The 13,545-nt window shown below is 44.5% G+C and overlaps 1 protein-coding gene across 1 annotated transcript in view; it reads right to left on the bottom strand.

Annotated features, from left to right (window-relative positions):
* Positions 1-1,492: 1,492 nt before the first annotated feature.
* RELL1 (RELT like 1) overlaps positions 1,493-13,545 on the bottom strand; it is a 59,663-nt gene continuing 47,610 nt past the window's right edge. Inside the window, exon 7 of the mRNA XM_024573898.3 lies at positions 1,493-3,431. Coding sequence (XP_024429666.1) covers positions 3,426-3,431 — 6 coding nt within the window. The 3' untranslated portion in view covers positions 1,493-3,425. The remainder of the gene's footprint in view (positions 3,432-13,545) is intronic.

The raw sequence follows: 13,545 nt of genomic DNA, 5'->3' as shown, positions 1-13,545 counted from the left end.
GGATAGAAGTTACAAAGAAGTGGGAAGTTAGAATGAGCCCTCTGCAGCTGAACTGGAGTCAGAGGTATCAGTCTGGACCCATGCTTCCATTTTAAAGATAGATACAGAAATAAATAAAAATACATGTATGCACAGGGGTTAGTGGTGTGTGTGTATTTACACATTATCAATGAGTACACCTAGTGCCCTGACCTTTATTTCTAAATATCATTCATTCTTCAAAAAGAACAACCAGGGCTCCTTGATTAGTAGGAAAACCCCTTGCCCTAAAACGAAACGCTGACATCCTAACTCCAGGTTCCTATGAATGTGACCTTATTTGGGAGTAGTGTCCTTGCAAACGTAATCACGTTGAAATGAGGTCATGCGAGATTGCAGTGGGCCCTGCACCCACCGACAGGCGCCCTTATGAGAAGAGGAGCAGACAGAGGCACACACACGGGGGTGGGGGGAGTCCGTGTGAAGGCAGAGGCAGCCACTGGAGTGAAGCAGCCACAAAGCAAGGACCACCAAGGGTGGCCAGCGACCACCAGCAGCTGGCAGAGGCATGGACAGATTCTCTCATGGGGACTCCGGAAGGAACCAACTCTGCAGACACCTCCATTCCAGACTCTGACTTCCGAAACAGTGAAAGAATAAGTTTTGGGGTAATTTGTTACAGGAGCCCTAAGAAACCATACAGATAGTAAAATTAATGGGTGAAAGTTTAAGCAGAAATAGAATATTTGCCTAATCTCAAAGTATCTCACCTTACAAAAGGAAAATGATGACATCACCCAAATGAAACTTGGTGGCCACCACCTCAGCCAACCATCAAGGCTGACATGGCCAGTCTATGCATTTACATCACACTCCCCAGATGCGATGCAACAAGGAAGGCCCATCGCCTCGACAGATCCCTTCCATAACGCAAAACCTTGATATAAGCAGATGGCCTGGCAAACTTCAGTTGAAGGGCATTTTACGAAATAACTGTCCAGTCCACTCTCAAGTGCCAAGATCATGAAACAGAAGAAAAGAGAGAAGGGGAACCACACGCCAGAGACTAAGGAGACCAACCACCAAATGCAGTGGGGGGTCCTGGAACAGGGAAAGGATCTTAGTGGGACAACTGGCGAGATGAGAATAAAATCGTGGCTTCACGAGTAACGATATAGCTATGGTAAATGTCTCAGTTTTGATCATCGTTCTGTGGTCATATGTTAACACAAGGGGGAACGGGGTAAAGGGCATACAAGAACACTTTGTGCTGCTTTTGCGATTCTTCTATGTATATCCACAATTACCTTCAAATTTAAAAAATCATTATGGCGGGGCTGAGCAATGGTGTTCCTACAGGGGGAAACTCCAACGAGGAGAGCCAGCCAAGTGACTACTTGCCAAATCGGACATAAGAAACTGGGCTCTGTGAGACTAAGCCCATAAATTACACGAGCACAGAGTACTCCCAGCACACAAGGCCCCCACAACTGCATCATTCAACACCAGCACGCTGCATTGGACATTTTTATTGTAACTCTGCTTTGGTAGTACAAAAGTCGTAAAAGTACAAACCAGACAGTTAAAAACACACTTGACACTCAAATGGGTGAAAAATTTCCTTTACAAATTTTTACATGGAGGTGGCAGCCAACTCATTCATTACACCTGGAGTCAGCCCATCATTAGTGTTCGGGAGAGCACATCTGTTGTGGGTCCCCGACCCTTCGGAAGGAGGAGGGAGAACACAAGGCGTGTAAACATCAGTTGCTTTGGGAACGCTTAGGAGTATTTATTAGATAATAGAAACCAGTAGAAAGCTTATGTGTTGAAAATATTGAATGCTTAACATTTGGCATATTTGGAAGACAGACAAAAACTGCTCAAGTATTAGAAAATATTTTAAACGTACTATTGGTATAAATACAACTTTAAATATTTTCGAGTATTCTCTCGCCTGTTGTATTGCTATTTAAAAAGTGCTCTGACCTGAATAAAGTTAAAAAATACTTAAAGCTGAAGAATATCTTACATATTATCCCTCACCATTTTGAGGGCATATTCTTTAAACAACAAAATAGGTGTTCTTTTTTTAAAACTGAAAATATTGGTCTAGACTGCACATATATTATTTACATTAATTCACATCCCCCAAGTTCCTATACTGCTACTTTTTGGACCTCAGAGATATTTGCGTCCGTACTGACTTCCTCTAGTCCACCGTGCAGACACGAACTAAACCTACCATTCATTTAAAAGGTTAGAAACGTTTAGTTTGACGCCAGAAACAGAATGGGATGAGCACATTTACAGTAAATTCCACTTCCAAATACATTTTAACGGACATCGTCTTCCTGGAGTCAAATGAGAAATGTGCCTTTTCTCTCTGAAGCAAAAGGAGCATTCAGCAGGCAGGTCTTGGAGATTTCCCTGCAAGTGGACCCCCCAGCCTTCGGCCCGACCTGCCACAGTGTCCTCTGAGCTCTGCCAGGAGTTTCATAAACTCTAAGGCTAAAAAAGAGTAGGGTTTCCAAGCCCAAAGGGGAAGTAACCACCAAGGTTCTTGTAAATAACGAGCATTAGTTACAAGATGCAAAACGGCAAGTGCACCGGGGAAAACAAGCCAGAGTAAGGTGCGGGCCCACCTGGCAGAAGCAGTGGAGAATTTTTGTTTTGTTTTGACCTTGGGTTGTCAAAACAAGAGTTTTTTGTTTTTGTGACTTTAACCTATTTTCCCCTTTCTTGAGTGGACTAAATAAGAATTGCTTAGCTCAAGTTAAAAAACAAAAAGAACTCTCAATATTTTATAAGTGACCTAAGAGAACGGCAGGGTGGATCCTTGGTCCACGAGCTCGTTCCATCCGACTCCGTGACCTGTCGAGAGCTCAGTTTCTCAGGGCTAGACTGGGTTATCTTCAAGGGCCTTTCACCACCAAAGAGTCAGCTTTATCTTTTGTAACAGTTAAACTGTAAGATCTTCTTACAACCAGTAGTAACATTGGAAGTAAGGGTTGGGGGAACAGAAGCACTTGCACACATACACACACACATATGTGTACTCTCTCTCACACACACACACAGAGCAACAGCTCAGACTGTACATGAATAATTCCACTGTACACAGTGATCATTCTGGAAAAAGGGTATACACACTAAGGCCATGGATGGAGGATTGGAAGGGGCAGTGGCTGAAGGTAGTTGGGAAGATGAAAAATCAGTTCTTCTCTTCCCTGCAAATGTAATAAATTTTCATCAGATTTTTTTAAACCAAAACTTGTTTCAAAGCCAGCTGAATTCTGTATCCAGAACAGCAAAAATATGTCCTTTTAGCTTTTTCCATGGGCCTGCAGACTCCATGATAGCAGTCACGAAAAAGATAAAAAATATTTCTTGGGCAACTTCATATCTTGTTACATTTTCAGTCTCTTAGAACTCTTCAAATAAAGTCATTCCTGAAAGAGAAATCAAGAAACGTAAAATTTTATAAAAGGTAAGTATAGTATCACACACTAATCTGCCTGAATATTTAAAAACACAGAAATTGAAATCCATCCTTACCCTGTCCCACCCCCTCCTTCTCCCATTGCACAGTTCTTCTAGAAGGCAGGCTAAAGAAATGTAAGCACCACAGTTTCAAAAAGGCCTCATTATCAAGGTTGTAGAAATGAAGAAAGACGAGAATTTGAGAACCACAGTGGATGCAGGGTATAGTCTGCTTTAACACAAGTTTCTCAGGCCAGCCTTCCCCCTGTGCGTCCTGTGTCACTCCTTGGCCCTGTTCTTTAACTCCTCAGCCACACCGTCACGTGGGCAGGCTCAGTCCCGAGGAGCCTTAGATATCCGGTGTCTAAGCCCCACCAAATAGAGGTAACTCAGAGTACACACGGCAGCTGGGCTGGGATTTCCCTAGCAAATAAGAGCACAGGATGAAAGCTCCGTCCTGCACCTCCAGGGCTCCGTGTTGTGTTAGTAAGCTCCGCTATCAACTCTTCCAAGGTGTGACTGCATTTACATTGCAAACGAAGTCCCCTGTAAACTTTGTAACACAGTGTTCTATTTCCCAAAGGGTATCTTTTTTTCCCCAAGGTCTCTTCTAAGTGACAGATAGTTATGCACCCCTTGCTTTCCCTGTTTTCGAGACTGGGCTAACCTAGGATGGGGCTGTGAATGCTGGAACACGCACATCAGGCAGGCTAAGGAGAAAAAGGTTCACTCGTCTGCCGAAAGTGTGTTTGCCTGTAGCGCTAAACAAAGCCAGAGACGACCCCGACCTGCAAACACACAGAGAAATAGCAAAAAGTCGATACAGATGTCTCAATTTAAGCATTACTTCATACTTATTTCTAATTCACCCTAAAAATATAGTCTATTATCATCCGAAGGTTCCTTTTCGGTCCCTCTCTAATTTACAATTGGCATAGTGGTTATCAGAGAGAGAGAGAGAAGCAGACAGACGGGGAGACAGAAAGCGACAAAGGTAAACATCGATTTACTAAACTACATAGGTTGATGAAGGGCCCTTATCCCCTTAGCTGAAAAGGAAATAAAACATCGTCCCTAAAACTGCACACACTGAATTATTAATCATAAACAAAATAATTCCCTGCACTTTGTTGCTGCAACCTAGCACAGCGAAACCATGGCTTCGAACCCTAAAACTGAACAAAGCCAAGTCTGGGAAGATTTTCAGCTGAGAATTGATTAATACGGTAAAGGCGAGCAAGAAAAAAATGTAGAAAGGCCAGAGGTGGAGACATAGAAAAATGGTCCTAAAAGGACAAAAAGAGAGTGAGAGAATTTTCCCAGTAAAACTTCAAACTAAGCCATTATCTAGAAAATTGGTATTCGACTATTTTTATTACTCCTTTTACCATCTGCTCCCTTTGAACTAGACTTTTCTGCATCAAGGAAAACAGGGTGAAGGGTGAAGGATATAAGGCATAGAATGTAACGTTTCATCACAGCAAGAGCTTTCGTTCCAACGTAGAAGCAATTCCCATTTCGAGGTCTTTGCGCAGATGGGACCCACGCTAGGGAGTGGGCGTGCGTGGCGGAGGGCGGGGCTGGAAACGAGGGGTCTACGGCCTGACACCTGTGACCTGCTCCGGCGCTGGCGCACTCCCTCGAGGTCTGGCAGTGGGGTTTCACACAGGATGAAGTTCGTGCAATGCTGAAGACAGAGCTGAGCGGTCAGCGTACTCGCCGGAAGGGGCGCTCTTAGGGTCAGTACCATCATGCCTTCTCCGCCCTCAATGACGGCATTGGCTACCAGCGGCCCTCTGTGGGCCTGCAATTATCCATTCGATACCAAAGGACCATGGTTGGTGAGGGCTTCATTGAAACCGTGGAAAGTAAAACTTCAAATAATGGGAGGGGGGAGGGGAACCACTGTATCTTTTTAGATGTGATTAAGACATGTAGGTCCCTGGTTAAAAAGGGTTCACTAGAAAAAAGGATCTGGTCCCTTTAAAAATTACACACATGATTTCAAATGTTAAGTATAAAGGCCTCAAAGGACAGGTGTCAAGGAAGGAAAGGGCTACCTGATCAATAACAGGAGCTGGCATTTACAGAGTGCCTCCTCTGTGCCAGGAGCTGCCCTGCTGAGCACTCGAGGTTCAGTGACTCACTCTTCCCAATGGTCCCACGAGTCAGCGACAATGGCCATCTTCATAGGAGGAAGCCAAGGCTCACAGGTTCGATAACACACCCAAGGTCACACAATATTAGTGTTAAAGTCACCCCACATGGCACTGTCACACCAGTGACCCCAGACACACTGTGGCACACTGTAAGATCTGCCAGTTCCCTCACTTCTCTGTTCCCCACCTGTGTGGGGCAACAGAGAGGAAGTGCAGGGCCTAGAACCGCAGGCAGGGCCACCCCCGGGGAAAGTCGCTGTGGCTGTACAGCAGTAGCTAAACTAAAGGGTACTGAAGACCTACCCCCGAAGAGGGACCCAGACCGAAAGTGCACCTGTGTGACAGTGAGTAGGCACACAAGCCTACAGAATCACACAGCTGGCTTCAGAATTATCTAGAGCACTTTTAAATAAAACAAATGGGAAAAGTTATTTATAGAAACAGTTAAAATTGCAAGAGTAATATTTGCACTCTAGTCCTACAGCTACAGGTATGTGATCTTTCACCAATAACCTCTAGCCCTTCAAGACCAAACTTCCTAGTTAGTCAACACTCCGTTTACGTGCTGGCCACTTCTAGTGGAAAACACGTAACCACGTGACAATACGATCTTGCAACAGTACTGCCTGCATAGATTGGCACCTTGCCGGGTGTAGATTAACGGGAAGATACCAGAAGGCGCTTGGTGTCTCTAGTCCTTTACCTCTTGTTCTGGTCTAAATTCTGTGGTAAAGTTTATAAATTAACATGAATACCTCTGTACTTTAACGAAGGCTCTATGTTTACTTAGAAAGCACAGCAGATGCATGCTGGTCTGGGCCAATCCATGCAGAATCTTTAAGTCAGCATTCTCGGATTAATCAGTAGCACATGCTTGAGAACTGGCTCAGGTATCATTGAAAACGGCAGGTTCTCTGGGCCAGACCCACGACCTAATAAATCAGAATCTATGGAGCTGGAGCCCAGGACTTTGCTTAGGAGGTGCCCAGGGGGTTGTGCACGAATAAGGTTTGAGTCAGAAGGGAAAAGCTGCGCTGTTTGTCACCGGGTCACAACCGGAAGAACTAAATTTAGCCCCGAAAGGCAAACCCTGCAAACGCAACACTGCGAAGTCAGCCGAGGTCAAAAAATAGATCAAAGAAATGCAAGAGGAACAGGTAGGACAGAAGCATTTAAGGATTGAAATATAAATTAAAAATTTAGCAATTCAATCTGAACTACAAAATTTTTGAATTCTAGAATGTTTTTAAATTTATTTCAGAAGAGTTTGGAACTAAAATTCAGCTAATCTGCAGAGGGCTGTTTTAACGAGCAGATGCATGAGCCATCATCACACCTGTTGTAAGGCATCACTGGGGGACAACTATATACAAAGCACCACCTGAAGGCACAGTCTTATCTTCAAAGAGCCTGGAGCTTGTAGAGAGAGAACTTAAATAACCAGCTTCGAGCTAAGACAAAATGCAACCCAAAACAAAACTGGGTATTTCAAAACTTGCTTTTTCATCCCGTAATACGTAGTAGACGCTCTGTGTCTCTACGTATAGCTCTCCTCACTAGCGTGGCCACCCTGCTCAGACGTGTGACGATGCCCATCTCCCTTCACCCTCTTCAACATGGCATAACCCAGGAGACATGGAACCTGGCTGCCTGTGGGGTCTCGCTTTACCTAAGTTTATTCTACGATTAAATAAGGATAATATTTATAGTGTTCCCTTTGACTCGCAGAAGAGTCTCCCTTTGGATGTAAGTTACATCGTCACGCTAGTGTTAACATTCATCTTCGCCAGCAGAAAGGCAAACGGTGATCTCATTTCACCCTGCATTTATTTGCCCATCGGTACGGCTGGGCACTTTCCGTGTTTACTGAACATCGAGTCTCCCATGCAGTGATTGTACAGGTTCTGCACCCGATCCGGCATGTGTGTGTGACTGGGGGGGGGGGGGGGGGGAGGGACACACAGGACAGCAAGTTCCAGCGCTCCGATCACGTGGTTGGCTGGCTGGCTCCCCTGGCAACCAGCTCCCAACCTTCGGTTACTAGGGGCTTTACAAGTGACCTCGGCAGCACAACAAAAGACATCACATCGTTGGCTCTCACCACTTGGGAAATGTCAAGCGTTCTATTAGCTCTGTGCCAGAACTGGGTATGAAGACCAAGTATATATTTCTTATTATAAAACACAATATCACAGATTGCCACATGATAGCCCCTACTTTGGGAAGGGGTTTCATAATTAAAAGTTTAGTTTTTTTTTTTTTAATTAAAATGTTTCTGGGTATTTTTTTCCATCCCACATGGAAACAGCTTTTTAAAGTCGCATTGGGATAAATGGATATTCCTGCAAATTATATTGCCTTCTTCATGGAATGATGCCACGGTCAGATTTTGCGCTCTCAGAGTTTGACCCTTCCGACATTAGGTTTGGGCCCTACTGGGGCGTCTAAAGGTTGCCCTTTACTGAGTTACAGCCTCACAGCAACTTAAACGTGCCCATATATTTAGCAAAAATGGGTTTCCTGAGTGACAGTGAGTGGACACTTGTGACTTACTAGCCCTTCGACAGTGGGAGTCAGGGCACTGTATTCCAAGTAAAATGTAATTGGCACAGGAAAGACTGATCGTTCTGTATCCAGAGAAACAGGGTTCGCCTAGGAAATATTTAAATGCAGTTCATCAGTATCCATCTCAGCAAAGCTGGGACTCAATGTCTACATTAAGCTACAGGTAGAATAACTAGTCTCTCTGAGTAGCACCATGTCTTTCTGATGAGGAAAAGCAAACAAGTTAGAAATTGCCTCTCAGTGACTTGTGAGCCGGAGCGCCCCGACCAGCCCCAGTAAGCCTCTCCCGCTCGCCCGAGCATCAAACGAGTGACACTGCACCACCCTATAGCTTGTGCAAACTTGACCTCTCCGAGGGGCAGAAAAATTAAGAAATACAGACACGACATTAATTGTTCACAGCTTACTTGCTAAATGTACACATAGGGCTTGATATAACATCTAGAATTTGCCTACTTAGCACTAAGTGCCAAGGAACAACATCCCTAAGAGGTCGTTGATATTACTATTATCCCCACTTTTCAGATGGACATGGAGTTAGAAATTAAAAAAATTAAAATCCTAGTTATAACTATTGATTCCTTCTTCTTTCTAGTCCTGGGCAGAAATGTCACCACAAACACTCCACTGGCTGCCTCCCTCGAGCCCCTGCAGGCCTGTTTTAGGTCCTGCCAAGTCTCCACGAGCATCTAGACTGCAGCCTCTCTGGTGAAGAGGGCAGATGTCACGGCCTCTCTTTCTGACGTTCTGATCAAATGACAGGGCTCTCGAGGGAGCAGAGAAAAGCTCTGCAAGGGGTCAGTGGGTCGATCTCTGGTCAACACTAGGGCGGGGCCCTGCAGCACACCCTGCCTAGGGAGACGTGCGTAGAGAGGAGATGGCTTGCTTTGGTGGTGATTCAAAACAAAACAAAACAAAAACCTCTGGTTCTCATGCTGTCTAAATTCTGGGAATACTGACAATACGTTTTAGTCTCTTCTGTTCACAGAACGAGGAAAAATAACTTAGAACATCGTAGTGATGACAGCAAAGTATGTTTTGAGGTCCACTCAAAACTCTCAGATTTTGTCCATAAATGTTCTGGAGCTGTTCCCAACAACGAAGAACAAACAGGGCACAGGACTTTGAAACTCACCCAGCGTTTTCACTATTCACGGCTCAAGCAATCCGGGAGAGTGAAAACTGAACGGTCCAAGGAACCTGTTGTTACCAGCTTCAACAAAGACAGGGAAATTTATATATACACACGTATGATGTATAAGCACGCATTGACACAGAGAATAACCCTGAAAGGATACAGAGGACACCAGGATCTGCAGTCACCTCTTGGAAAGGGGACTGGGAGATGATATGTGTGGGCTGGGGAAGGAAGGGCAGACAGGGTGAAGACTTGCATTTTTAAAGACTTACTCAATTATTGTGTGGACTTTCAACATCCAAGACCTTGGAGGCAGTGAAGGGACTGAACACCGGGAAGGCCCAGTCCAGGCTCTGGAACTATCAGCATGACCTTCAACAACAGACACACCTTCCTGGGGCCTCCCTACTCTACTACGAGGGAGCTGGGGGCCTGGGGAGAAAGCCTGCTATAAACACTAGAACAGAAACTCCATGGGAGTGTGGCCCTCGTCTGTCCATCTTCCACAATGCCACATCCCTGAGGCCAGGCACAGTGCCTGACGCATAGCAGGGGTGCAATAAATACTTTTAATAGGCATACTTATACCTGACTTGGCCTGAACTAGCAATCACCGCCCCCCTGAGATCTCATAGTCTACGATCTTAGTCTACCTGTGAGAAAAGAGGATGGCTCACAAACCCGGACCTGACCCAGGCCCGGTGCAAACAGACAAGCGGCATCAGGAGGCCCTGCCTGGTGAAGGCTGGTAACGTTGACGTGATCGTTACTGTGAGCTCCTCGGCGAAGCTGAGTAAGGGTTTTTTCCCTCTTGTCAGAGAAAGCAAAGCTCCCTGGCACTTCAAAGCCACTGAGCACCTGAGCTCCAAAGTGTGGGTTTCTCCCCATCCAAGCCCTCTCACCGCCTTGCCCAGGACACTGGGAAAAACTAATCCCTCCCTCTGAGCCTGGGTCCTCATCTGTAATGTAGAAAGATTATCACCCACAACTCACACGAGTACAGTTTCTCTTTATAAATTTATATACCACGGCCCCTTTTAACACCAGCGAATGGAATAAAGGAGCTTCCATCAAACCTGAGATCCTTTTGTTTTTTTTAAAAAATGTTACTCTGAAAAAATTATATGCTATGGAGAAAAATGTGCACTGATTAGTGGCACCTGAAGTTTCCCATCCTCGCCTTCCCTGGGGAATGAACAAAGGAAGCGCGACTGCAAATAAAGCAACAGGACTTCAGGAAGCCTCCGCAGGGACCCTGCACCACAAGTCGCGGCACAGAGTTCAAAGGAAAGGAGACATGCTAGTCTTTCCCCGCTGTTAGAGGAGAGAGGAAGGCACCAAAGGTCAAAAAAGCTGACCTTGTGATTGGCCACCATGCTCTGGAGGGAGGGAGCGTGCCCATGACACTGTCTTGGCAAAAAGGAGTGGAGTAGAGCCCAGCAGAGCCGCACTGTTAGGTGCAGAGAACTTCCCAGCTCTCACTATCATCCTCTGATGTTTATCATAAAAGGAACTTAAGTTAGCAAAGCCTTTCCACTGCCAGCCCTGGCGAGGTAGCTCAGTTGGTTAGAGCAATGGCCCGATACACCAAGTTGCTGATTTGATCCCCAGTCAGGGCACATACAAGAATCAACCACTGAATGCATAAATAGGTGGAACAACAAATGCGTAAATAAGTGGAACGCATGCTTTCTCCCCCTCTCCCATCCTCTCTCTCAAATCCATCAATTTTAAAAAATCTTCAAAACACTTTTCTATCACCTTGTAACTAAATCTGATTCTACCTCCAGAAAGAGAGGAATGGTTATTTCTAAGGTCCTCTTAACACAAACAAGACAATAGCCCAAATTCCTAAGAGACTTGCCAAATTTCCATGTTGGGATGTCATAAAAGTCCAAAAATCTAATGTTCCTAAGAAGGGAAAAGGGATGCCCTGGCCGGTGTAGCTCAGTGGTTGAGTGCTGGCCTGCAAATCAAAGGGTTGTCGGCTCAATTCCCAGTCAGGGCAAATGCCTGGGTCGTGGGCCAGGTCCCCAGTAGAGTATGCGTGAGAGGCAACCACACACTGATGTTTCTCTCATTCTCTTCCTCCCTCCATTCCCCTCTCTAAAAATAAATTTTAAAAATCTTTTTAAAAAAAGAAAAAGGGATTCACAGAACCTGAAGATGATGAAGAATCGGTTAATAAATAACTAAGGCCACCAAGAACGGGATGGAAAGTATTAATAAGAGTGAATATTTAATACACACTAATTCCAAGATCTGATTGCAGAACTCTCCATACACATTACGACATTTAAGTCCAGCAACAAGCCCATTTTAAAGATGGAGAACCTGAGTTTTGGAGAGGTTAAATGATCTGTTTAAAATCATTGGTAGTTAGTGGCGGAATTAAAATTAAACCTAACCCATTTAAACCTTGGCTTTTACTCACTGAAATAAACTACTGAAGCCACAATGAATAGAAGAGTTTCAATAATAAAACAATTAAAATAAAGAGATGTCTACTATTACAAATTTGTGAATCGATGTTTTCAACAAAACCCTACACCAACGGGAAAGAGCACATACTTCAGAAACGTGCAACACAGAATGCCCGCGACAGCGTCATCCTGAAAAGGGAAGGACCAGTGACAATGCACACAGGCAGTGGCATCTGTAGGCTGAAAGCAATTTGATTTAACTTTGAAGAACAAAAGCTTATTCATCTAGGAAGAAATCAAAACACATTTTCTGTGGAAAAAAGAAACCATTTTAACTGCATTGCCAAAATAAATCAGGCAGAGGGCACGTTACTCTAGCTGCCCGGGGCCAAGGAGACAGGGTGGAAAGAACACGGTGAGGAGGGGGTGCCAGTGAATTGATTTTGTTTGTTAAAAAGAGAAGGAAAGAGGGAGAAGCCTGCCCCAGCCTCGTAGCGTTGTGTTTAGAATGCTAAGTCTAGTTTCTCGTATCAACCACCTCAGGGAAAAGCCTAACCAATGAGTAGATATATTCTGAGTATCTGCATCAATTCTACAGTAAAACAAGGTACTACAGTAAAAAAAATTTGGCCAAAAATCCAAATGTAAACCAAGATATTTTTCAGCAAAAAAGACAACTCTAAACACTGTATTAGACGGTACAAGAAACACATAATTCTCCTGTCCTGCTGCATTAGTCATATGTTAGGGCAAATTTTCGGTTCAGTCCAGAACCAGAGGTTTGGGCCTAGGCGGGAAAGTTTCAGGATCTCTCTACTTGGAAAATCAAGTCATGTTAAATATCCTAAATATACTCTTTCTGGGGATGAGAAATAAATATATTTTTTTAAAAAAGCAAAAAAAATGTTGATGAATACATACACTTTTTTAAAGATCAATCATTGTCCCTTCCCCCCCTTTTTCAGAGTCTGTTCTCCATGGGGGTCACCAGACATGGTACCTCGGCAGGTCCCCCACCCCAGCAGACTAACCACGGGACCTGCTTTCCCTGGACCAGGCTGAGTGGCGAAGTCTGTGGCTCCAGAAGCCAGGCTGCCTGGGTTGGAGTCTAAACCCCACCACAGCCTTGCTGGTAACTCTAAACAAGTTCTTTTACCGCTCTTCATCTGCAAAATGGGCACCAATAGTACCTACCTGTTGGCTTTGTGAGGATGAAATCCTTTAATGTGTGGAAAGTGCCTTTCAAAGCACGCCAGGTATATGGTAAATACTTAGTAAGTGGTAAGTATTATAATTAAATCACTCCATGACTCACGAGTATTCATAGTATTCTCTCTACTTTTGCCTTTGTTTGAAGATTTCCATAATAAAAATTTTTCATTTTAATTCCAAAGTTAATTCCAAGTTGAAGGCTAGGAAAACACATCCCCTTCCTGAGTCATCCGTGGGCCGACCGGGACTGCACAGCACAGTACGACTACACTGTACTGAGAGCCAGCTGCATACCAGACACTCTCCGGGTACGTGCCTTAATCAATAAATTTCACATTCAAGGAAACAGGGAAGAGGGCAGCTAAGCACAATTGCCACACAGGGAAGCTAGGATGTGAGCATATGTCTTCTGATCAAATTCAATGCCCTCCTACAAAATCCTGGTGGTTTGCAGGAAATATCAAATTTAAAACAGTTAAATGTGGTCAGAACTTCAGAGGATTAGATCAAATTCCTGCAGTCAGATACAGGCAGAATTTGGACCAAGAAAACCAGCTGAGCTATCCTAATTCTGTTAATCTCCCCA

The sequence above is a fragment of the Desmodus rotundus genome, chromosome 4, assembly GCF_022682495.2.
Source record: "Desmodus rotundus isolate HL8 chromosome 4, HLdesRot8A.1, whole genome shotgun sequence".
Classification (NCBI taxonomy): domain Eukaryota; kingdom Metazoa; phylum Chordata; class Mammalia; order Chiroptera; family Phyllostomidae; genus Desmodus; species Desmodus rotundus.
Note: the sequence above shows the minus strand (reverse complement) of the source record. Positions and strands in the feature narration are given on the sequence as shown.